We start from the raw sequence: 26,803 nt of genomic DNA on the forward strand, positions 1-26,803 counted from the left end.
CATTAATGAGAAATTGAACAGGTGTTCCTAATTATCCTTTAGGTGAGTGGGAAAGACACACACACACACACACACACACACACACACACACACACACACACACACACACACACATATATATATATATATATATCCCCTGAAAAAGGTCAATGACCTCTGGAGCAACTCTGGTGAAGCACTTGATAGTATTTTGAATGTAGTTCATACATTTTGCTAAAAGGTTAATAAGCATGTCTGTTGATCAAAAACCATGAATTATAAATGTTTCAAACTTAAGACAAAGCGTAGCAGAGGACTACCATCCACAACATCAACATATTAGATAGATGAGCAGAAACAGCAAGTAAGTAAAACAATTTTTAATCAAACACTTTATGCATGCCATCCAGTTTGAGTGAGTGAGGTTAGTGGGATTACAATTATGAAGACAATAAAAAAATATTTATCCATAGTGCATCAATTAGCAAAACATTAATTTTTTAACATTAAAAAAGAAAACCAACCCAGAGAAAAAACAAAAAACAACAACAATCAATCCTGGAACAAGCTAAAAACAAACTAAAGACATAATAAACACTAACAATTATTTATTTGCCAAATGTCAGTCTCTCTACTGTGAGTGTCAATACTAACAGAATACAACAAAATAAATATGCCAATTACTCTCAATGTGTCAAGTCATTTTAAGACTATGAATAATTATCAGAAAGTCAACCTTTTTTTTATTTTTATTTATCATTCTTTGCTTTCAGTGTAACACTGTGAAATCAGGGTCATGTCAGATGAAAACGTGGCAGTTGATATAAAGCATTTCTGTCAAGTGTTTTCCTCTACGTTACAGGACAAAACAGAGCTATCTTAAATCATTTTAATTATGATTAGAGCATTAATCATAAAAAAAATTTGAAATTATTATAGGTTTGTGCACAAAAAACGATCAAATCAACCGCAAAACCAACATGAAAAAAATTCAATGCTATTGAAATAATGCACAAATATTATTATCTTAAGAAGTGTTATCTTAAATATATTTTTAAACACTGATTACTTTTCAGTATAATATCAACAACCATTAGTTAAATGATGCAGTACATAAAAACCTGAAAAGAATTGTGAAGAAAAATTGTTCAAAGACACAGTGAAAATAAACTAAGACATCATTACAGCAGTTTTCACTAGTTTATCACAAAGTTAAGCCCTTTTTAATTATTTTGAACCTACTTAGATGTTAAACTCAGTAAAAAAATACACTCAAACTCATCAAGATGTGCAAAGTACAGGGTATTTGACATTCATGATCTATTTCCCTCACATGAATACTTGCTTTAAGAACTTATTGGGTGGCAAACAATTTATTATTGAATGTGAATGATATTTTAATTTGGAATTTATGTTGAATGAAATTCAAATATAAATATATTCTTAAAAACAAATTAAAATGTGCTTATAAAAGACTCATGGACACAAATATAAGGTAAACAATTTGCATTACTAGTACCTTTCGATATGTATTGGTCATCTAATTAAAAAAAAAGCTCTGTGTTAGTTAACAAGTCCCTCATTATTCTCTATACAAAGTTAAATAGCAAAAAAAAAAAAAAATACTTGTGTAACCCTGCACAAATCCCTCTTCATAGGCCAAGATATACACATACAAAAAATGTACACAAAATCTATAGTATAATCATGACTGCTGCATTGTTTCAGGCAAATATGGTTACAGGACTTTATGAGATGATGTGGGCAGAGCAATGTTTTTCATGGCTGTAAAATAAAAGCTCTTGACTTTGCTGCAATAGCAAATTCATATATTTTTTTTATTATTTAGACACATAATAAATGTGGAGATCTGGAAATAGACTGTAGTGTTTTGTGAGGGCTCTGTGGTGTGGTTTTCCTTTCTGCATATCATTCTTACTAAATAGGTTTCACTTTCATTTCAAATTCAAAATATCGTCCAAACGGGCAATAAATGTAAACGAAAACTACCCCGGTTTAGGGAGGAACTTTCTCTCGCTCGGCAAGTGCAACCTGTGAACCTCCCTCTCTTCATGGTTCCTCACTGAGGAGCACACTCTCCTGGTTGCTCTTTCTTAGGGCTGTCCAACGTGCTCTCATTCTTTTGCTCCACTGCCACCTAAAAGACAACAGAAGCAAGTGCAAGTGAGTAGTTGAGTAGTAGCAAGTGCTTTCCACAAGGAGGCAGTCAATTACAAGGCAAGGAAGCTGGGGGTAATAACATTGTGTAAAGGGAACAATCTAATCGTAGGCACCACCTGTTTCCACATGCTCTTCCCATTTCAATCTGCCCGTGACTGACCTCACTGGGGTTCAGCCTCTTCTGCCACTTTCCTGCCCTGCAGCTATGATGCATTTATCATATAAAGCAAGATGCTTCATCAGCAGGTTCTCTCTGTCATTCCTATACGGAGGTTACAGGCAGAGTTTTACATCTTGTTCCTGCCGCCCTGCTGTTGGTTGCGCACCTCTGCTCAGTGATGAATCACTCCCTGTGGCTGCTGAACAGTAATGGGAACAGATGTTTGTAGAACACAGCTCCAGCCACCTTAATGACATGTTCGGAATGCAGTAGGGAAAACAAGCTCTGGCAGCTGACACAGCAGGTTGCTTGAGGGTGACATCTTGTCTTTCAGTGGCTTTGTCACAGGGCACATGACATTTAGCTTAGACCTATCCTGAAGGGCTTGAAAATCACCTCTAAATAACCAGATTAAATGACTGGTTATCTCAAGTGTAATTTTGAAAGTGAGGATAGGTGTCTAGCACATCTAACATCTAACAAGACATAAACATAGCTTAAAATCACTTCACTAACACATACTTGGGGGAGAGTTGGGTAAGATGTGCCAACCTTTAATCTTTCATCTTGAAACCAATTTTCATGAACCTTTAGAAAGAACCAATCAAATATAACTGCCTATGATTGAGTACTAGATATATGAAGAGTTCAGGTGTAAAAGCCTATAAATCTGTGATGTTTTTCTTTAAAATAAGCATTTTAGTCAGGCTTTCATGTATAGGTTTCTACCTAAGTGCTGGTAATTCTGAATGGGCTGAGGCTGGGATTTAGTGGTTTTGTTACCTCATTTTTGACCGAAGTGGCTTTTAGAGGCTTTTGCATCTGAACTCTTCACATTTATGTAAAGTGAATAATACTGATTATATCTTCATCATGGCACCTGTTAGTGGGTGGGGTATATTAGGCAGCAAGTGAACATGTTGTCCTAAAAAGTTGATGTGTTAGAAGCAGAAAAAATGGGCAAGCATGAGGATTTGAGTGAGTTTGACAAGGCACAAATTGTGAAGACTAGACACCTTTGGTCAGAGCATCTCCAAAACTGCAGCTCTTGTGGGGTGTTCACAGTGTGCAGTGGTCAGTATCTATCAAAAGTGGTCCAAGGAAGGAACAGTGGTGAACCGGCGACAGGGTCATGGGCGGTCAAGGCTCATTGATGCACATGGGGAGCGAAGGCTGGCCCATGTGGTCCGAACAGATGAGCTACTGTAGCTCAAATTGCTCAATAAAGTTAATACTGGTTCTGTTATATATATATATATATATATATATATATATATATATATATATATATATATATATATATATATATATATATATATATATATACACAGTCTTGTTCAAAATAATAGCAGTACAATGTGACTAACCAGAATAATCAAGGTTTTTTGCTACGTGGCAAACAAGTTACCAGTAGGTTCAGTAGATTCTCAGAAAACAAATGAGACCCAGCATTCATGATATGCACGCTCTTAAGGCTGTGCAATTGGGCAATTAGTTGAATTAGTTGAAAGGGGTGTGTTCAAAAAAATAGCAGTGTGGCATTCAATCATTGAGGTCATCAATTTTGTGAAGAAACAGGTGTGAATCAGGTGGCCCCTATTTAAGGATGAAGCCAACACTTGTTGAACATGCATTTGAAAGCTGAGGAAAATGGGTCGTTCAAGACATCAGAAGAACAGCGTACTTTGATTAAAAAGTTGATTAGAGAGGGGAAAACCTATAAAGAGGTGCAAAAAATGATAGGCTGTTCAGCTAAAATGATCTCCAATGCCTTAAAATGGAGAGCAAAACCAGAGAGACGTGGAAGAAAACGGAAGACAACCATCAAAATGGATAGAAGAATAACCAGAATGGCAAAGGCTCAGCCAATGATCACCTCCAGGATGATCAAAGACAGTCTGGAGTTACCTGTAAGTACTGTGACAGTTAAAAGACGTCTGTGTGAAGCTAATCTATTTTCAAGAATCCCCCGCAAAGTCCCTCTGTTAAAAAAAAGGCATGTGCAGAAGAGGTTACAATTTGCCAAAGAACACATCAACTGGCCTAAAGAGAAATGGAGGAACATTTTGTGGACTGATGAGAGTAAAATTGTTCTTTTTGGGTCCAAGGGCCACAGGCAGTTTGTGAGACGACCCCCAAACTCTGAATTCAAGCCACAGTACACAGTGAAGACAGTGAAGCATGGAGGTGCAAGCATCATGATATGGGCATGTTTCTCCTATGGTGTTGGGCCTATTTATCGCATACCAGGGATCATGGATCAGTTTGCATATGTTAAAATACTTGAAGAGGTCATGTTGCCCTATGCTGAAGAGGACATGCCCTTGAAACGGTTGTTTCAACAAGACAATGACCCAAAACACACTAGTAAACGGGCAAAGTCTTGGTTCCAAACCAACAAAATTAATGTTATGGAGTGGCCAGCCCAATCTCCAGACCTTAATCCAATTGAGAACTTGTGGGGTGATATCAAAAATGCTGTTTCTGAAACAAAAACCAAGAAATGTGAATGAATTGTGGAATGTTGTTAAAGAATCATGGAGTGGAATAACAGCTGAGAGGTGCCACAAGTTGGTTGACTCCATGCCACACAGATGTCAAGCAGTTTTAAAAAACTGTGGTCATACAACTAAATATTAGTTTAGTGATTCACAGGATTGCTAAATCCCAGAAAAAAAAAATGTTTGTACAAAATAGTTTTGAGTTTGTACAGTCAAAGGTAGACACTGCTATTTTTTTGAACACACCCCTTTCAACTAATTGCCCAATTGCACAGCCTTAAGAGCGTGCATATCATGAATGCTGGGTCTTGTTTGTTTTCTGACAATCTACTGAACCTACTGGTAACTTGTTTGCCACGTAGCAATAAAAAATATACTAAAAACCTTGATTATTCTGGTTAGTCACATTGTACTGCTATTATTTTGAACAAGACTGTATATATACATACTTTAAAAAAGTACTTTTATTTTACAATGACACCTTTTATGAATACTATTCCAAAAACTATAACTAATACACTAGAATATAATAAATAAGATGTGACTTTTTAAATATTATTTTATTATGAAAATCTGAGTATTCTGCAGCAAAATAAGACATAGGATTGAGCATTAATAAATCACTTTATGTTCATATTTTTATTTTAAATGTATTTAGTTTAATATTTACACTGATGTAATGTGGTATCAGTGTGCCCCTAAGGTGTGGAAAGTTTTGTTAGTTTTACCTCAGTCCTCCTAGCCTAGAGGACAATTTAAGTAAAAGGTGTCACAGCTTACTCCGCCCTCCCCTCACTCGTGCGCGCGCACACACACACGTTGGTCTATGTGGTTTACAGGGACTCTCCATAGGCGCAATGGTTTTTATACCGTACAAACCGTATTTTCTATCCCCTTACACTGCCCCTGCCCCTAAACCTACCCATCACAGGAAACATTCTGCATTTTTACTTTCTAAAAAAAACATAATTTAGTATGTTTTTAAGGCCATTTGATTTATGAGGACATTTGATATGTCCTCATAAACCACATTTATAGTATAATACCAGTGTAATACCCATGTAGTTATACAAATTTGTGTCCTCATAAACCACATAAACAGGCTCACACACACACACACACACACACACACACACACACACACACACACACACACACACACACACACACACACACACACACACACACACACACACACACACCTGATAGGAGTAATGTGATTTGTAGGTGATCCATTTCTTCAAGTCAGTTCTGTCCCCCACAGACAGAGAGCGAACGGTGGCTTTGGACGCAGAAGCAGAGGGCATGTCAAACTCAACCTCTACCAGGCAATCAAACTTAGGAGGCACCTCCCAATCTGAGCCCAGCTCCAAACGACAGAAAAACGTATGAGGATGTCCCAGTGCTAAAAAAAAAACAATCCACAACCATATTAATGTAATGTATGCAATATTAAAGCAATTAATTAATTCATGCAAATTACTACATGACATTTTAGACGAAGGACCTGAGCAGTGTAATGTATAATTTAACATTAGCAGAGAACTGGCCTCGATTTTGCTAAAATGAACTAAAGAAAAATCAAGAAATGTCAAATATGGATATTTTTCTTACAAAAACCCACCAGAAGGCCTTAATTAACCCCCCAGAGCCGTGTGGATTACTTTTATAAAGAATGGATAAACTTTTTTGGGCTTCAGATTTTGGGCTGCCCTTTACTGCCATTATATTGCTTGAAAGCGCCAGGACATTTTTTAATATAACTCTGTATTCGATTGATTCGATTGATTGAAAGAAGAATGTCAGATAGACATAGGATGGCTTGAGGGGGAGTAAATCATGGGGTAATTTTCCTTTTTGAGTAAACTATCCATTTAAACCTAAACATATCCTTTAAACTTGCTATTGTATGGCTTCAGAAAACTATAGCTTACTTTAATTATATTTGTATAGGAACCTGACAGACATTCTTCAAGATTTCTTATTTTCTGTTCAATCAAACAAGAAATGTCATAGTTTGGAAGGACATGATGTAGATGACGAAACAACATTAACTAGTTTCAATTAAAAAAATTCCCTTAATACATTACTCCAGAGAACAGAGAGAAAGAAAAAATATTTGAGGAAAACTGAATTGTAAAGCTCACGGATGTCAGACAGTGAGTCTGTGAATTAATAGATAATGACAGCTTGAGCTTTGTCTAACCAATCAGACTCATACAGGGGGAGGGGATCTCCGCTGATGTTCTATTGAAAAGCCTAAAGCACTGGCCATTGACAGAGAAAAAGACCACCAATGGCCACAATGCAAACACTATGACAACAGAAAATCAACAATAAGGATAAAAGATTATTTCTACACCACTGCACTTGCTTTGGAAGTCAATGCTGCATTAAGAGGCATGACTTGTTACCACAGTATTGTGATTTGGGTTTTTATAAGGATTTATTCAGTGGCATCAAAATAAAAATATTAGTATAGATGGCCGATTAAAGATTTTATCATAATAATACTAGGGAAAAACACACTACAATAAGAGTAACATTCACAAATATTTCCATTAACCAATGTTATGTGACTAAAATTTCATTTTTTCCTCCTGCAATAAGTAATTCCAAAACTCATGGCAATGAATGATAGTAGGTTTACCTATATCAAAGCCAGTGTACTAGCCAATATTTTTAATAGGAGACGTAGGCATGTTATACAAGCATTGATGGCAGAGAAAGCCCCTTATACTTGGGAGTGGCCCCATAAGAGGTGTTTCTGGGAGGTAATATATACATGATTTCACAGAGGAACTATAGCCTAGTTTTCATTACAGATTCCAGTATTCCTGTAATACTTTTGTCTTTTATGAGTTTAATAAAGAACTCTTTTCCATCTTCTGTCCAAACATACTGTGTCATCTTTAAAGAATGATCATGTTACTTTTACGTATTCCAGTTGACCTGTAAATGCAGAAAACTGTTTCCATTGCGGTTTTGCGAAAATATCCCTTTTTCGAATTGCTTTTCGAAAACCACCTGATGGGAGCATAAAAAGTATTTTTGGCGATATATATAGGAGGTTTTGCAAAAATACAGTGTCAAACTGTCAAAATCAATCTAACCTCCATCTGAAGAAATACAGTAGGTATACAAAATAAAACAGCTCTAACACAGCTTTGATATTGCATAAGAATAGGACAACAATATCCGTTTAACCTGAAATGTAGAGAGCGCATCACGGCTATTCGACGCTAATGCTATATCTAACTATTTCGATTTGCAGATCAATTGACACAAAACAAAACAAAAAGACAGGGAAGAGCATGAGTACTCTCAGTGACAGCAATTGATTAATTATGAAAACACAATAATTGTGTAACTTCTCAACTACTTTTTTAACTTCCTGCATTCAAAACCTTTTCAAAAGCCAAGTTAATTCCTGTTGTCACAGCATTTGACTACATAGCTACCTCAAATTCTCACCTGAGTTCTTGTCTGGCAGGCGACTGATCCTCCACACCACAGACCTAAAGGCCTGTTCGTATTTAGCCGTGCCGAGCGTGACCCTCATAGCTGGTTCGGACCCTGATGTGCTAGTTGAACCAAAGCTGGCTCCTTTATTGAACCGAGCCTTTAGGGACTTCTCTCCTGTTGCACTCTCCCGCCTAAAGTTCTTTGCCCAAATGTCTGGTATGGGATAACGTATTGCAACATTCTCACATGGTATTAAAGTTAAAGGATCCCGATTGGATGAGAACCCCGTTGACATTACCAGCCAGGACTGCACCTCCACCTCCGCACCCTTGACGCAAGCCACTGTTCTCAGGGTGAAGGGAAGGGTTTTTTCTGCAAAGGCAGTGCGGAAACGCAGCAGCTCAAATCGACGACCAACCGGTGGACTAAACGTAATTGCACGGGACTCTGTGAACTCTAACTGGTCTGCACACTCATGCAGTCGACAATCACGCATTTGAATCCAACGTGATGTTGTGTTGGGAATTATGTCATGCCGAGAAACCACCTCTTTACCTTTGACTTGGACATCATTGAGGCCGATACTACAAGGTGGAGATCCATTCAAGAATGCTAGCATGTTCACTCGGGTCAAAACTAGCTGCTCCAAGATACGGCTATCCCCTTTGGACAGAATCCCATAAAAGTTATCCCTCACCTCCATGTGGACCTCCTCATCAGTGTAAGTCGTTGGCCAGTTGAGACCTTCTTGATCTGCCGAGAGTCCTACAAGCCTCTCCTGCAGAGCATGACGAAAACTCAAGAAGTCCTGGTAGTTTGTGGTCCCAAGCTTCACCACTTGCTCTCTTACAGGCAAATGAACCACTGTGACCTTGGGCTGAATCTTCCTCTTCTCCTTGTAAACCACATTGTCTACACTGATAGTATGAACCCGACCGTTCTCGTCATAGTTTTGAAGCTTGGGTTCAGATATCTCATGCTGGGAGTTCAGCTGGAACTCTTTGAAGGGCTTTTCCAGCCCTTTCTCATAGAAAAGTTGCAGCTGGCCACTATTTGTCAGTCTGACAAATATTGGTCCCCAGTGACGTGAGGACATAATGTTCTTCTTCTCAGGGATGCGCAGGAGCATGGGCCAGCCTTCCTGAGGAATCATATGGTCTGGTTCGTAGATAGAATCATCTAAGCAAACTTCATCCACCGAATCATCTGGTAGTGTAGGACTACCTTCACAGTCAGGGTCAGAGATATGTATATTCTTAAGCTGATCCAGACCATCTACAGGAAAGCCTGATGGGACACTGTCTTTTCCAATTGCAGAATCCTTCTGAGGTGAAAAAAGCCAAATAGATTCCTTTTTGATATCATCATCTGGATACTCAAAGAATGGTGAGCTGAAGCTTGACAAATTCTGTGACTCTGGACTCAAGCCAATGCCCTGGGATGTTTTCAGGTCTGTTTTGTCAAAATAGGCACTAAAAGGGTTAATAGGAGAAGGTTGTAGGTTGGAGAAATCATCATCCAGGAAAGGGTTCTTCTTGTTGTAGGGGACGCTGTTGTCCGATAGTGTGTTATCAAAAGCAAAGACAGAATTGGTGTCATCAGGGGTCAAGTCTAGGATGTGTTTCTCTCTCATCTGGCCAAAAATGGAAGAGGAAATCAAGTTGCTGTTGGCATCCTGCAGTGGAGAATTGTTGAGGTTATCCAGTTTTATATTAGATGGTCTCCCTAGAGGCTGGATGTCCTCATCATCATCAAAAGTAACCCAGCTGTTAAAGTGGTTGGAGGTGACATATGAATGGCCATTAGTGGGTTGGTTATTTGCTGTCCAGTTGAATGAATCCATGGTTATTCCTTCATCCTCTTGGTACACCGAAGGATCTATCAATAAAAAAGAAGACAGAGCTGTTTCAGCACTTCAAATTTGAGCTCTCAGATATCTAATAATGAATACTTTTATAACGGAAGCATTCTCTCAAAAGAATTAGCAGAAAGAAAGGCACATGTCATGGGAGGCAGACATGATCGTATAAACAAGAAAATGGCCAACCTCCTTAGTGTTTCCACTGTCCTTGAGTTTATTTTTGAAAAGTCACAATGGTTGGACTATTTAGGGCGACATAAAAAAAATGAAATAAAGACATTTCCACTAACAGAAGGGAGGCTTTGCATTGCACTTGGATTGGATGCAGCTGCTCAGCCATGGAAACTCATTCCATGAAGCGCTCTACGCACTGTTCTTGAGCTAATCTGTAGGCCAGTCTGCATGCCTATTGCTTGGGTTTTAAACACATTTTTTATACACGTGGCCATGGAGTGATTGGAATACCAGAATTCAATGATTTGGGGTGGTGTACAATACTTTTAGTAATATAGTGTATATTAATATTTCATAAGAAGAGGTGCAAGTGACAACACACAAAACATCAGTCTGAGGGTTGTTGTTTTTCAGCACTAGTTCAAAAAGAATTCAGTTTCAGGAACAATGGGACAGCGGAATAATTAATTTTTAGTCACACCAAGGTCACAGAAGACAGTGGCTGCACATATCACAAGAGCTTTGTGCAATTCCTCTACTTCTTAGCTGCCATAATTTGACTATTTACGACATTATAGACATTCTTACCGTTAAGAGTTTTTTTTTTTTTTTTACCCTAATCCAAAATTATTTAATAATTTATTGTAATTCCCATGCAACCGTTCAACACAGTCTGCTTGAACCTTCACTTTGACTCAGTAAGGACATTTACATGCATTTTACAAGATTGATTTCACCCTAAAATAGTAATTTGTCTTTTTAAAATATAATGTAAATAAGTTTAAGTTAAATAGGAGACAATGATTCTAAATGTACCTTAGGCATATAAGAATAAAAAAATAAAAAGTAATTCATTCATTAAATAAAAAAATCCTCTGCTCTCTGGGTAGTTTTAAATCAAGCTCAAACTCTTGTCGGTTCCAGTTCTCAAATGCCAAATTAGAGAGAGAGAGAGTCTTTACCTGTTGCTAGGCACCAGCATTCCCCACCTCAGACCTACTTTCTCTGCCAATGCAACAAAGCACTCAGTGAATGGTCTCGCATGCTGAAAACTGGCATGACTGAACTATGCAATGAGAGCATAAATGCAAACACAGATTTTGACACAGGCTAATTCACACAAACAACTATTTTTATGATCTGTTACAGAATTATAGACCAAAAGCCATAAACAACGAATCCTTTTAAGGATAACCTCTTAAAACATACTATCTAATTTGAGAGAGTGTACTATGGCTTGTGGCTTTGCTAATCTTCTCATATTAGTTCAACAGGGGTTATCATACTACAAATCTACTCAATTGAAACAGTTACAATAACAAAAAGTAATAAAAGACTACAATACAAAACATGTGTGCACACAGAAGCGACCACAGACAGAAAGGGACTCCGATTTCAAGACTCAGATCTTATCAGCCCTGGAGGGAGGAGGTTAAAAGATTATCCCAGCTCAGAAAAAAATGCAATGTCGTAAACATGAATACTTGTGAACAGCATCTGCACCCCTCCAAAGCACGTTTGTTCGTGTTCTTACAAGAGCTACATCAAATAAGCCAGAGGGTGAGATGCACATTGTAACCATTAGAACAAACAAGATCAAGTTAAATCTAAAAAATCTAAATCTAAAAAATCTTTAAAAAAAGACATGTATATTTTATTATTCCAATAAAGCTTTAATTGCAAAACACAATATACACTACAAAATGTGTTTTCTTATTCAGTATTTAATAGTTTTCCAGTAAAATACTAGCCTGACAAGCCAGACCCACATCAATATGTTTGGTCTGGAACCTCACCACTGACAGGGCTCAATCCAAGGGGCGGGATAAACGGTTGTCTTTCAAACTCCCTCTGCAGGGGCTATAGGATAGCGCTACAACCATCCAGAGCAACGTGAAGCGGAGCTGATAGATTAAACTTTCGCCGTATTCGGTCAGCAAAACTCCGAACACATCTTCCCTTTTTAAGAATGACTTCTTTGTTCTTTTCTCAAAGAAAAGCTTAACTCCAAGTCTTCCAGAGTCGCGGACAAAGCCGAATCGAATAACTGCTGTTCGCCAGCATCTGTATTTACTCCTCCGTCATCATGTTAAGCCCCGCTCACCGACTCTAAACACTATGTGATTGGCCTGACCAGAGTTTGGATATATACAGCTCAAAAGGTATTGAGAGTTACTAGACGATACTTGCGGCAGATTAGATTTTCTGATGCTAGGGTCCGTCTAGATTTCTAGGCTAGTAAAATACCACAACTACTAATTATACTACTTTAAACATCCTTAAAACAAGCCACATTTTCTTAAAGGGGGGGTGAAATGCTGTTTCATGCATACTGATCTTTTTACACTGTTAAAGACTTGGAATCCCATCCTAAACATAGACAAAGTTTCAAAAGTTAAGGTGGACGTTTGATGGGAGTATTTCTTTGTCAAAAATACTACTTCCGGTTAGTCATAAGTTTCGGCAAGTTTTTTGCGATCATGCGTCCCCTTTGACGTTAATGGGGGCGGAATTTCCTTGTATGGGCCTTACGGACAATTCTACCGGAAGCGCGTGAGAGAGAGAGAGGGAGAGAGCAAAAGCAACAGCCTACGCCCATCAAAGCGCTGGCTTGTAGGATGCTGGACAGGTGATGTGCACATAACAATGTCACCAAAAAAGTGCTTTTTTGGTTGCCAGACCAAGACAGTCCTGCACAGATTCCCCAAAACCCCGCGTTAAGGCAACAGTGGATGTAATTTGCTTTTCCGGATCAGCAACTGAGTTGCGCGAATGTTTATATCTGTTCGCTGCATTTCGGTGCCGACTGTTTCATAAACAAGGCCCAGCTCGACGCCGGATTTTCCCAATCGCCTAATGCTGAAGGATGGAGCAGTCCCAACGTTAGAAGGGTGAGTGAGACTGCTTCAAATGTCTGTGTTTTTTTTAGTCCGCTTACTGTCTACACAAACCACGCGTAAACACACAAACACACGTGCACAACTGCACTTCCCACATGTACACCTTCAAAGACAAAAATACGACGATATAATTCAAGTATAAATATGTAAATAACACAAGCCGCTAAGCATATTATATAGTTAGTGTATAACTTGTAACTTACCACATACAGACGTCCTGCTCTAGTCGTTTTTGCTGCTGCTCCTGTTCAACTGCAGCCTCTGGGTCTGATTCCGGATCATAGATGTATGGCTGTATCTGATTAAAAGCCATATTTTTATTTTGAATAAAGTTTTTTTCCCGCTGTTAGGGATCTTTACGACGCACTCGACTCAACACACAGCGCGCTGCTGCACACGTCATTATTTAGCTCCGCTCACACGACGCCCCCACCCGCTCGGCTTTTTTCGGAAAGACTCGGAACAGCGCATCTTTCTTATATAATTATTAAAAAAATAAAGACTTTTCGGAGATATGCAGGATGCAATGCTACTCTATAGGTACTCAAGATTGACATGACACTGACTGAAACTGAGTGTTTCACCCCCCCTTTAAGCAAAGCTGTATAAATTGCTTTCTGAGAATATATGTTGAATTAAGTTGTTTTTTTTTAAATATTGCATCATATTTTTTAACTTGATGCTTATAACAAGAAAGAAAGTAGCTTACACCTTTGCTTTTCAAGTACATTTTTACAGGACAAAAATATTGATTAAGAAAATGTTTGCAGTCTAGAGAGTCTGTTCTACTGAGTAAATCATCAAAGTAAAAGCCTGTTGCTAAGCATCAACTTACTGGTATTTCTTCAAACTTCCAGCTTCCAGCTCCAAGCAAAACTCAGCATGGATAGATTGCTGATCCTGAGGCTGTATAAGCTATGCCAATCTAACAAATACTCGCACCCCGCTTCTTTTTTAAACAAACTACCCCATCTGAAAATACAGAACTGAAAGAAGAATATATGCTTAATCAGCCATAAAACATGGCCATGTTATATGTTTCTTAAAACAGGAAGGAAGAGTGGTGAAAATCAAAACCAAGCCAAAGTCAACCAAAACTTTCATACAAACACTCAAACTCTGTCACAAACAGTTCATGGAAAGAGACTCACCAGTACAGCAGAGTCAAGAGTCCAGGTGCTAAAGAGAGGAAACAGATGGGACACCAATTGTGAGGCTTCGCTACGGCACAGTGCAGTAAGAAGCAGGTCACATGACCTCCTCTGCGCGTGGATTGCCCACACAGACATGTAGATGCTTGTTGGTCTGCCTGCCTCCCTCTCAGGGGGAGTTAAGTTTTTGACAGGTAGCTGTCTTTACAGAAATTCTGCCACACCTTAACACAGACAAGCATTCTTTGAAATACGATTGGTGGATAAGGTCAGAGAGTTGCCTGCACTCAGTGTCCTCTCTTATGTTTGTCTGTAACCATGTGGAGGAGTGATGCTGAATATTAAGATTTGTGGAAATGTGATACAGAAACTGACTCATTTATAACACAATGGTGCGCAACAAACAACTATTTTTTATACAGCGACAAAATGTGCAAGTCAACTGGCATTTGACTGCAAACTAAGAGCTGAGACAAATGGGTGACAGCTTGTGTTTGCACTGTCTTGATCTGCTTTGAGATCACTCAATCCTTTCCCAAAGCACTGCACTACTGACCTTTATTTTGCTGGTTTCAGATCAGTCCTTCTACATTAACAGGATTACGGCAGAATTTTCTCTTCTACACACGCACCCATCAAATCAATTATTGTTCACATTAAATGCACGTATTGATCTCAAGATAAGCACTCTTACTATAATATATACTTTCAAATGCCCATTGTTCAACCTTAAACTATTTATTTCAAACAAGCGAGAAAAATCCCGCTTTCCATGATGTATCCTATTAGAAACTCACCAAACTATGCTGATGAGAAGCAAGCAGCTCTTTGCTATAATGCGAAACGGAGTGATAGCTGCAGGTGTGAGTCACAGGAGGAGAGTGTTATGCGAGAACATTTGCAGGGGTCAAAGGTCAAAGACGGTGAGGAAGCATGGAAGATTCCCAGCAGGATGTGCTCTTAAACAAGCTGTTGCTCTACTCTATAACCTCTACTGATCTGAGATTACAGTTTACTTCTGCTGTTCTCTGTAGAGATTTGCAAACTGACGACAATGCCCTTCTGTGTGGGCTCCACATTCACACACGCTCTCTCTCTTCGTCTGTTGACCCCACACACCCAATGCAGCTCTATGAACAACACCATTCTTATGCACCACCGGATATGGAATAAAAAAGAAATGAAAATGCACACTGTATATCAAATATACTGCACGTCCTAAAAAAAGAAGATCTTCAGCCATCTGTGCCTGTATATTAGCCCAACACAAAGCTTTCATAAAGACCTGCCTTGCACCACACAACTGCATAAATATTCATATTCACTCGTATCCAATAGTCTCAACTTACAATGACACATTCATAAATATAATGTTTCATTCATGAATATAAGCTGTAAATCACACACAAAGGATCCCTGTACAGAAAACATTTACATACAGTGCTTGACATACACACAAGCCAAGAACATTCACTAGAAAAATAAAATGGAGATTGACAATGTGTACAAACAGTGCAAGCAGGTCATAAAATTACAGAGGACACAAATAATCAGCAATTACAAGCAAATTTACTCTCAGTTCAGCTGTAAATAAACAATCATGGACCAACACCCATGGGTCACATGGTGAAAGGAAAACAAACAGAACAACACCCTGCTGCCAGGATTGAGCAGTGTGCAAATCAACATAGTGAGAGCAGGAGCAAAGGACGGTGGTTAGGTCTAATGGGACAGGCCATATGGAAAATCCAAAAAACCCAAATTCTTCTACAAGGAACACATTAGTAAAGATTACTTTTGGAAAAGTTTAATAAGCATGAATAGATTGATTTTACTACAGGCATGAATAACACCTCCAATCTTCTGATTTGTTGAGGACAGGTATTCTGATATCTGGCCAATGGGTCAGTGACAAATAAGGTTTGGCAAGATGAGAAATTCACAAATATTTTAAAAACGTGTTTTAAAAGAATGCATCATGCATGTTAAAATGTTAACAAAAGTGTTTTTTTTTTTTTTTACAAAAGTTAAGACTGAATGTACCAAAATGTCAAATCGTGTAACTTCTAAAGAATGAGAAATATTAAATATTTTATCCACCTAGATGACATAAGTGTACTCATAGAAATAAATACTTCACTTTAAAAAAATTACGACAAGAAACTAGATTTTTAGTTATCTCAATGTAAATTTGTATGTGTTCTGCAATATTTGGTGGGACATCTGATGAAAACACCTCATTTATTTTCTAAATAATCTTTGACAAATTATGTACAAATTGTTAAAATCCAGGTTTTACTGAAATAACCTAGATTAATGCATTTTATTCCAAATTACATTTCATATATATTATTATATTTTTATGAAAAATATTGGTTACGCCAATTAACACAAACCAGCTACACCACCTGACCATGTCGATTCTACAGGTCGAAGGTTATGTTGAATAAACCGACATTGAAAATCAAGCATGACAGTCAACAAGGTCAGCTGAAGTCTTTCTATTTTTATTTTTTTCAAATTCAAAATGCTTACTCTGAAGCAAATCGTGTCAAAAATTAGGTCCAGGGATTGGTTTGTTTTGGTAGATCTCCAACTCATTTTACAATTTTAACACTTTTAAATTTAATTAAACCATACAGACACACACACACACACGCACGCACGCACGCACGCACACACACACACACACACACACACACACACACACACACACAAAATAGTGTCATGGAATTACTAATAAGTACTTTAAGTAGTATTCAAAAGTTTAGGGTCAGTAAGAGTTTTTTAATGTTTTAAAAATAAGTCTCTTATGTTCACTAAGGCCACATTTATTTAACCAAAAATACAGTAAAACTGTAATACTGTGAAATATTCTCAATGTAATTTATTCCTGTAATGGCAAAGCTGAATTTTCAGAATAATTACTTTAGTCTTCAGTATCACACAATCCTGATGCTGATTTGATGCTCAAGAAACATTCCTACAGCGGAATGAGCCTACAGCGCCAAAGAATATATGCTGCATGAAGATATAAGTTTAAGAGATATAGAAGTTTAGTTTAGTTATAGTTTAGTTTAATTAAAGTTATAACTTATGTTGTCATCTTGCTTTTATGACATGTTATTGTGTTTATGTTGCGTACTGTATTGCAATAAATGTGAAAAGGCTAATACGACAGCTTGAGCAGACTCTTGTACAACAACTCCCGCGGGCAGGGTTCAAGTAAATTTTAGGGTTAGTTGATGTCACTAACCTGAATAAGGTTATTGTAATCCCTACCAGTTGTTTGTTGTAGTCCTTAAAAAGCAATTTCTTTAAAAGGAAACATCTATCTTTGCTCAGAACTTCGAGCAATCATAACTTTGCAGATGTTATTTATACTTGAACAGCAACATAATAAATTAACTAAAATTAAAAGTGAAATCATAATCAACCACCCCCCTTTAAAGATTGTAATTATCTTTTCATGATAAAACTTTAATGCAGCATGTTGTAATTACACATTTGACTATTTAGTATAACATTTGATTTAACTAACACTCAATATCATGCACTGCTATTTACTTCACCCTCAAGTGAAAATTCTGTTGCAGTGACTACATCTTTCCTCAGTCTGAGAAATGAAGCATGCTGCATTTTAATAAATAAAACCGTCTTAAGCACCTCACCCTCTCCTGTCTCCATAGAAACCCTGGTCTGAGTGAGCTATTGCTGGAGGGCTGAGGCGAGAGGCCCGAGATGGATCACGTAGAAGCGCTAACCGCTCCGCCGCAAATTACCTGCAAGAGAGAAAGCGTCCTGCCTCAAATCAGCACAGCGTTCCTTCAGAGCCACCATCACTCACACGAGAGGAGCGTCTGAGGAGCAGCTGTCACAGACCGCGAGAATTTATTTGTCCCGATTCCTCCATCATTTACTCCTAAACCTGCCGTCTTTTCATTCCGCCTGCGTTCCTGGATGCGACCCTGGAGGCTGTGCTGAGCAATGGAAGGGATTTATTGATGGATAATTCAGTGTGTGAAGCATTTCCTGTGCGATTCTCACTTCTTCCTGTCTTCTCATGAGGGGACAGGCTTTAATTACTGTTTGAGGTATTGGGTGAATATAAAACTGCCACTTACAGACATTCGGATGAGAGAGTTACCCATTTATTAACTAGTATAGACTCTGTGTGTGCGGTACTCACAAGGAGAGTGGGGACAGGAGGGTGTTCGACTGGGTGGCTCTTCGGTGTTAAGAGAGGGCAGGTCACATGAAGACGCCCCCATGCTCACAGAGCTCTGCTCCTCTGATTGGGTGGTCCAGCTACTCTCAGATGGGGGAACGGTACTCCAGAAACTGGCTGAAGAGCAAATGCTGTGTCTGGGACCTGTAATAAAACAAAAATGTCTTTAGAGATATACATTTGTGTATACATAATCCATCTACACAAACAGTCCAAATTCTAGATTTAAAAAGAAGTCGCTTATGCTATTAAGGCTGCATTTATTGATCCAAATACAGTCAAATCTTGTCAAATATGATTACAATTTTAAAAAAGCTGTTCTCTATTTTAATAGATTTTAAAATGTAATTTATTCATGTGATGGCAATGCTGAATTTTCAGCATCATTACTTCAGAAATCATTCTAATATGCTGATTTGGTGCTCAAAAAACACTTATTATTATCAATGTTGAAAACATTTGTGCTGCTTAATATTTTTTTGTTTTTTGTGGAAACTGTGATATGTTTTTAAAATTTTAAGTTAAAAATAACAGCATTTTTGTAAACTAAAAACAAATACTTGTTGGGTCACATTTTATATTTTAACGCAATAAAATGCTTTAGAATTGCTTACTGTTTAGCACTGCTTAATAAAATAATATTTTTAAACATGAAATAATGAAAATAAACTTTTTATTGGTAGTATAGATAATTGTTTCTATGTATTTGAATTTCATTCTATTTGATTTTACTAATATATAAATACTTACTTTCAAACTGAAAATCAAATGACAAGTCTGTCACCTATTTGTAACGGTAGAATTCGATTCAAATTCAGGAATTTTATTGGAATCTTAAAGCATTGTAAAAAAAAAAATATTCTGAATGGCGTACAACCCTGGTTTGTGTGTGTGTGTGTGTGTGTGTGTGTGTGTGTTTCTAATGAACAGGTGTTATCATTGAATTGGGACAAGAGACTATTAAATATTCACAGTGGGGAAAAGTGCTTTAGTAAAAGGATTAAACATCAAGGGTGAGGTGAGATAGCACAGCATACTGATGTGTATCATCCTCGTCAAACAACGGAATCAATCTGCTCAATGATTTTAATTAGCACTGCTGTAATTGCTATCAGAGGACACATTACTTGTGTTATGAATTAATATGTAGAATAATGCTTTCAAACAACAGTGGTTCTAGATTCAGGTTGGAGTAAATATGTAAAGTCAGATGACACACTTCCAGTTCTTTAAATACATGTAGGCAACTCTGATGCTTAATCAAACAATTGGGATTCAGAAACATGCCAAAGGCAGGATGTGTACACTGCCTAGCAACAAATTCAACCAAACAGGTTTTTTTCTCTTTCAATATTTTTTTCTGGAGCTCAATTAAAAGAGTTTGGCTTAAGAGCTAAAGAGATGGCTTACCTAGTTACTAAAGCACACCATAAAGAAGAACATGAAGAAGAAAAAATGTGGATCATAGGTTAAAACGGATAAAAAAGTACAACAGAATCATGTAAATGTTTTCCTTTATTACATAAGAATTAAAAAGCAACAGAGAAGTGGTTTAAAGCAGTGAGCTAAGGCCATCTGACTTTGAGTATCACCGTGACAAAGGCAAAAGCATGATGATGATAATAAGTCTAAGCATTACATGACTGCATCATCAGTTTGAAAAATTAAAGTACAGTAAACAAACTATAAAGAGGAATAAAGCGCATGCAGGGTTAAAAAATTATGACTTTCCAAGTTTACTAGGAACAGCATGATACAAAGAACAATAGTTTAACAACTTTTAAAATTTAACATTAAAATTGTTTTAAGCATGCCAAAAGGTTTTGATTTCTACAGAACTCCATGCATATTTCTGACATTAAATCACCAAAGGAATATATAAGGAATTAAATCTTAGTAAGTCTTCACATCTGATGCAAAGAGACAAAGTGTGACTAATATATGATGCTGGAAGTGACACAATAACCTGCGTGTCACTAATATGCACAATAAAATCCTCTTTTCATAACAGTAAATTATTGTTCTCATTGGCACCCATGTACACCCAATGCACATTGAGATGATTATTAAGTCTTCCCTCAAATTAATAAACTGAATTAGTTTAACTTCTTAAAAGGGTACTTCAATGACAAATTGTGTTTTTAACTTGGTTGCCTATACAATAAAAAAAAGTGAAGTTTTTTTATTTTGATCGGTGCTACCATCCAAGGCCACACCCACCAGTCTGCTAAGGATATGCTTGACCAGAGTCTTTACCTTAAAGGGGTACTTCAGTGCTGGGAAGATGAATCTGTATTTAAACTGGGTCATCAATGCAGTAGAAATGTGAAATTATTTTTGAATTTGGTGTCTTCTAGACTGAGAAAAGACAGAAAATGTATTTTTGTCCCATGGGGATGAAAGACTACAATTCCCAGAATGCTTCGCTGCCCTGTGAGGCCATTCCCAACGCCAACAACTTCATTACTGTGACTGAGTTAGAGACACTACAATTAAAAACTGAACGTGTGTGTTCAATATAAGGAGTGAGTCACCGCGCGAGTATCACAGCACTGAGCACTGACTGCAGGAGTGATGAGAGCTGAGGTAATCGCGACTACACTCGCGGCATACATTCACAACGCAAGTTCAGTCTGGCACGCGTTTCAGTTCATGCCTTTGCAAGCTTAACTTTCATAGAAATGAATTTGAGAAGTTAAAAGACTTACATTGCTCACCATAGCTCCGTTTAAATGATCCTGTCTGCAAGCTGAGCTCTCCCTGCCAGCTGAGTGTAATCTCCCATCCCCCATGCGCGGATTCAAAACATGCGGAAATGGCTCCCTCTGCTGGCTGTAGTCTTTAGCCTCTGGGCAAACATTCCTCCTATGATGCAAAAATCGTCATTTTGCATCATAGGAGGAATTTTTCCAGAAATAAAATGCATAAATCTCTCGTCTCAGGGAGATATGAGAGGGGAAAGCACAATAATTTGAATATTCTCCAGGGTTTCTACTGATACAAAGCCATATGCTAATCGCTGAAGTAACCCTTTAAGCCTCGTGCACACCCAAGCCATTTTCACTGTGTGCAAATACACTCTCTGACTGTAGATGGCGCGCTCCATAACAGCTCCCTCTAATCGAGATTTTTGTAGTCACTGTGGCGTTAGCCCTAAATTTCTTTATGTTCAGACATCAAAGAGACCAGAAGCTTGCCTTGTTGCATCTTCTGTGTCTACTTACTTCCTCTTTTTCTTAGGTATCAATGTGTGGCCAGCAAGACCATTTTGCGCTTGAACACCAGTCAGTGTAACTCCAGCAGCTCTAGGCACATGAACAAGAGCAGCAATCTCATTGGTCGGCCAGTTTTTTGCGTGACCCATCAAACCAAAACAAAAACAAAAAAACAGAGGTGTCTTTTTTTAAAATTACACTTTTACACTTAAAAAAAAAAAAAAAAAGTAATTCTGCTCTACCTCACGAAGTGAAACGGCATTACATACATGTAAGAAATATGTTGCTGTAGTGTTCCATTTTTACCATAATTTTACCATAATTAAAGAGTAGACAAAGTATGATAAAACTTTCAGTGACAAACCTACTTTTACAATAAAGGTTCTTTTAATAACCCTCTGCTGATCTGACTGTCCATGGGAAGGGATACAAAAAAGCAGAAGTATAATCTGTAGTTTTCACAAAAGCCCTGCAGCTGACAAAAGACTTTTGCTAACAAATAAACATGAATTTCTCAGTCGAGGCAACAGAGAGAAGGAGTAACATTGTACATTTACATATACTATTACATTTGAAACTAACTCCTACCAAATTCAATGCATACAAAACCACTATATATATTATATATATATATATATATATATATATATATATATATATATATATATATATATATATATATATATATATATATATATATCAATGTTTCAAGTGAATAGCTTTAAAGATTTGAACAATATTCTCAGTCTATGAGAAAAGAAAACAAGTGTGCATATGGGATTACTCCACCTAACACTCCTTTTCCTGAGGGTTCCCAAACCACTGATATCACCACAATCAACACTTCAGATGAATCCAAATGTGCTAGGATGATTTTTAGTCAATAAATCACTTGATGTTCATAATAAACTTTTTTAACATAACCATGGCAACATGAGGTTTCTGCTGTGTTAGCAATCAAGAAACAATGCTTTCACTTTCTGTTTTCCTTAATTTATGAAATAGTATTCATTGAATCTAAAATTATATGAATCTAAATGCCTTCTAAATTTAAGTTTGGTTGGATAAACTCAACATCTGACATTGGCTTCCTGGCTGCTAAGCCTTCCTCTAGACCACACGTGAAAATAAAGGCATCCAACCTGAAATCATACATTGGACAGCCCCTGTAATCGGAGTAAATAAGCAGTACTTTAACAAACCCAGGCTTGATCTCTTAGTGATCATATTATGAAAGAATGATAGACTGGCTGCACCCAGGACTTCATCCTAGGGCAGATTTCATGCAAGAGCAACAACAGCTGAGATGAAAACTCTGCTTATGGCTTCAATTAGGGTTTGAAGGGTTTGGCCATTTGCGTGTTGCTGCACTCTGCCTCTCATAGGAGATTTCCTGGGAAAGAGTTGCTGGCAAAGCTGCTGGTTTTGACAAGAGTGGGGGTGGGTGAGTCAATGTGTGCAAAAAAAGAGACAGACAGAGATAAAGAGAGAGACAGGCAAGACTAGACCAAGCCTCAGGCCTAAAAGGAAGTGACACAGTTCAAATCAGCCCAACCCGACTAAGTCAACTCATTTATAGAAATCAGTAGAATACTGTTTCTCAGGAAAACTGGAAACATTTGGAAATCCTTGTTGAAATGGGTGTGGTGTAATGGTTAGAAGTTCAAAGCAGGTACTGAAAGGATGCCATTGTGCCCTCAAGCGAGGCATAATCCCAGGTTGCTCCAAGGGAATTGTCAATATCATGAGTCCCATGACTATGTACTCACTTGTTGAGAAAGCATCTGTCATTCACAGTTTATTTTGAGTCTCAACATTAAACATTTATGACTACTATTATGAAATGTGAAGCTTGCACATTTACTTACAAGAACTCTTCATTTAAACTGTGTATGATTTTTTTTTATTTTTATTTTTTTTACTTTTTTTATCTTTTATTTTACATATTAAAAAAGCAGGGCAGTTTTAATAAATGGTCTTTTTTTGGGCTGGGGAGGAAGTTTGTTTTAAAACTCGAGTACTTAACCTTACAGAACTTCTCAGAAAATATTGTTTCTCATTTTTTTTGTATTGTCAGTGATTTTTAAACAAACTGAAGAATGATTGGTTGCATTGTACTGTACTGAATCCTGAACTTCCTTTAGGGAGCACAGCATGTGAATCCCAAAGTGAGATTCCACCTTTTTATGCAATACAAAATACATATTTAAGAAGTTCTCATACCTTTTACCTGCGCTGAGGGAGGAGGAGAGGGTGACCATGGTTTTTCATCAAACTGAACCCAGGAATTTGGCTGCTCTGTCTTGTGGCAAGGCACACATGGAACTTCTGCCCAAGAAGAGGAGTCCAGCACAGGCTGGTCTAAAGAGGGCTGGAGGTGGTCTCCATCTTCAGAGCAGAAGAAGTAACACACAAACATGGTTAGTGAAATACAGCCTCTTCTCAAATGAAAGGTCACAGCTGAATGTTAAATCTAGCAGGGTGCAAGAGCTGGACCGTTCCCGTAGTAATCACTATGGAGCAATGACCTCAGGACACAGGAATCTCACAGAAAGGTCTGAACGCAAACTCAGACAGTCAGTAAAACAAACACAAACCTAATCAACAAAAAGGTTACATGTCTTTATGATTCGAATGGTGCAAAGCTATTTTTCAATTAGGTACAAGAACTTGATCTAGAGCTTTGCTATCTGTATCATTCCAACTGTGTAAATCTAACATAGACCTTAGTCAGGGTTGTGCCATAATTAATGTTTTACAGGAATGAAAACAAGGCTGTGAGGTATAGGAGTACTGTGTGTTCAACTGGTTTGTACTGCAGTTTAACAACATGCCAATTGTTCAGCTGACAAAACATCTTTAGCACTTCTCAATATAACTAACAAATATACCATGAAACAGTTTTGAAAGTTAGATGACCTAGTACCTTTATACATTACCTAACATTGTAATGACTGATAATGATCTCTGATGAAGGTCTATTATTGACTGGTCAAATAGGTACTTATATAACAAAATATCTTGTGACTTGTGAGTAAAGACAACGTTCGCACTGACCTGCCTGTGACTCCACATCTGAAAAAGCGACCCACCCTGGCCTTGGCGTTTCAGTTCTGCTACTGGCTGTAGCAGCCATGGGGAGATGTTCTGTCCTGTGTCTTCAGCTGCTTGAACCTTGTAACTTTGTCTCACTCCACCAAAACTTGGACGCCATGCCCACCTAGGAAGGCTTGAGAAGAAGAAAAACATCAGCTATTAATTAAGGATTTGATCTATTTCAAATATAAAGGTATTTTCCTTTAAACTACTGACCAAACGGTTATTGTTGCCAAGAAGACTCAATGTTCAAAATAAGTGTAGAAACCTAGCTATAATAAACATTTTAATGAACAGAAATGTATATAGGTTTGGGACAACTTGAGGGTGAGTAAATGATGATAGAATTTTAATTTCTGGGTGAACTATCCCTTTAAATATTACTCCCCTGATGAGAAAAAAGAAAATCCACCAGAAGACAGATTGGGGGACACCAGACTCAATCAGCCAGTTCTCCTCTGGCTCTACAAGATGAGTTATGTTGTACATACGTTTGTTGACAATACGAAAAGGTTGCAAATTTGAGGCTTTGACAGCAAGAAGTGACAGCAGTAAACACAGAAGGCTTGTAAGTGTTTTTGACTGCCAAACAGAAAACAACATGCCCAATAGGGCCCTTCTATACAGGATGGAGAAGCTGCAGGAAAGACTACTGATAAATGTTTGACAACTGAAAGCTATTTATATCGAAAGCTACTACAGCCCCTCTGGCTTCTTAGATACAACGTCATAAATAAAGACATTAAAGCAGTGTGTTGTAAAAATAATAAAAGTTTCAAGTGTCAAGGATCACTGCACTCTAATGTCTCATTAGTGTTCACAAGGAACCGGGTGTCAAACTCACCACCTAAAAGTCACCAATGCCCTTCAAAGGTCACAAAAGAGGAAAGGCATTGTGATCAGGATTGTTCCACATCAAAGAGGGCTTATTTTTCTTCCTAAATCAAGACCCTGCAGGAAACACACTTTAATGCAGGAAACACACTTTGACGTGCTGAACAATCTGGTAAATTGGAGCCAATTCCGTAACATGTTTTCGCTCTGGCGAATCACTCCTTTGCATTCACAATCCGGCTACATGCTACCCTTCCTTAGCCCCCTTTTTTACACTAAACAAAGCAAGCACCTCCCTCCAACTACCGAATTCAATCAACATCTCACAACACCCATGCTTACTGAAAAACAACAGCCGTCTTTACTGATTTGGATGCTGTCTATCAGCACTACTGTATTTCATTGTACATTTTTTGTCCAGTTATGTAACTGTATTTAAAAGTGCTACAAATACTTATATATTTGTGTCAAGTAAAATAATAATAATAATACAAAAACAAAACCATGTTCACACAGGGCTAAAAAAATGAATAGGGCTCTCGGGTTCTAAATGAAACAAAGACAAACAACTGAGTTAACATTTTGTAAAATGGCCTGAAAATGAACAATAAAAAACACAAACCTCTAATTATTAATAAATACGGTCTATATGAAATGAATGCTAAACAATAACCATTTTATTTTTGAACTAAAACACTAGGGCTGTCAAGTAAATATTTTTTTTTTTTAATCTAATTAACTGCATGATCTAAATTTAATTAATAGCATATTAAACTTTGGCTGAGAAATTACTACCAAACAATCATTTGTGAACCTAAGTTTAGAGAAAAGCATTACAAAAAGAAGTTTTAATAAAAATAAAAATTTAATTTGATTCAACATAGAATTTATTACACATCAACTTTCAGGCTACAACGGCCATTATGTTTACATCAGAATTGGTATTTTATACAGACCAAAACAGTTTGGTTACCAAAATTCACCAAAAAAAATGTATATTCCACAAAAGAAAGAATATCATACAAGTTTGAAATGACAGGAGTGAGTAAATGGAAATA

The 26,803-nt window shown here is 37.5% G+C and overlaps 1 protein-coding gene across 5 annotated transcripts in view; it reads right to left on the reverse strand.

Annotated features, from left to right (window-relative positions):
• Positions 1 to 344: 344 nt before the first annotated feature.
• ston2 (stonin 2) overlaps positions 345 to 26,803 on the reverse strand; it is a 35,244-nt gene continuing 8,785 nt past the window's right edge. Inside the window, exons 2-7 of one of the 5 annotated variants that reach the window (XM_067455734.1) lie at positions 24,873 to 25,044; positions 24,039 to 24,203; positions 18,562 to 18,744; positions 8,296 to 10,164; positions 6,024 to 6,226; positions 345 to 2,137 (exon numbers count right to left, since the gene is read on the reverse strand). In XM_067455734.1, the coding sequence (XP_067311835.1) occupies positions 2,060 to 2,137; positions 6,024 to 6,226; positions 8,296 to 10,164; positions 18,562 to 18,744; positions 24,039 to 24,203; positions 24,873 to 24,951 (2,577 nt within the window). In that variant the 5' untranslated portion in view covers positions 24,952 to 25,044 and the 3' untranslated portion in view covers positions 345 to 2,059. Of the gene's footprint in view, positions 2,138 to 6,023; positions 6,227 to 8,295; positions 10,165 to 14,056; positions 14,180 to 14,372; positions 15,255 to 18,154; positions 18,534 to 18,561; positions 18,745 to 24,038; positions 24,204 to 24,872; positions 25,045 to 26,803 lie in introns of those variants that run through there. The other 4 variants (XM_067455735.1, XM_067455736.1, XM_067455738.1 and 1 more) reach the window with 4 other exon arrangements.

Source organism: Pseudorasbora parva, chromosome 10, assembly GCF_024679245.1.
Source record: "Pseudorasbora parva isolate DD20220531a chromosome 10, ASM2467924v1, whole genome shotgun sequence".
NCBI lineage: Eukaryota > Metazoa > Chordata > Actinopteri > Cypriniformes > Gobionidae > Pseudorasbora > Pseudorasbora parva.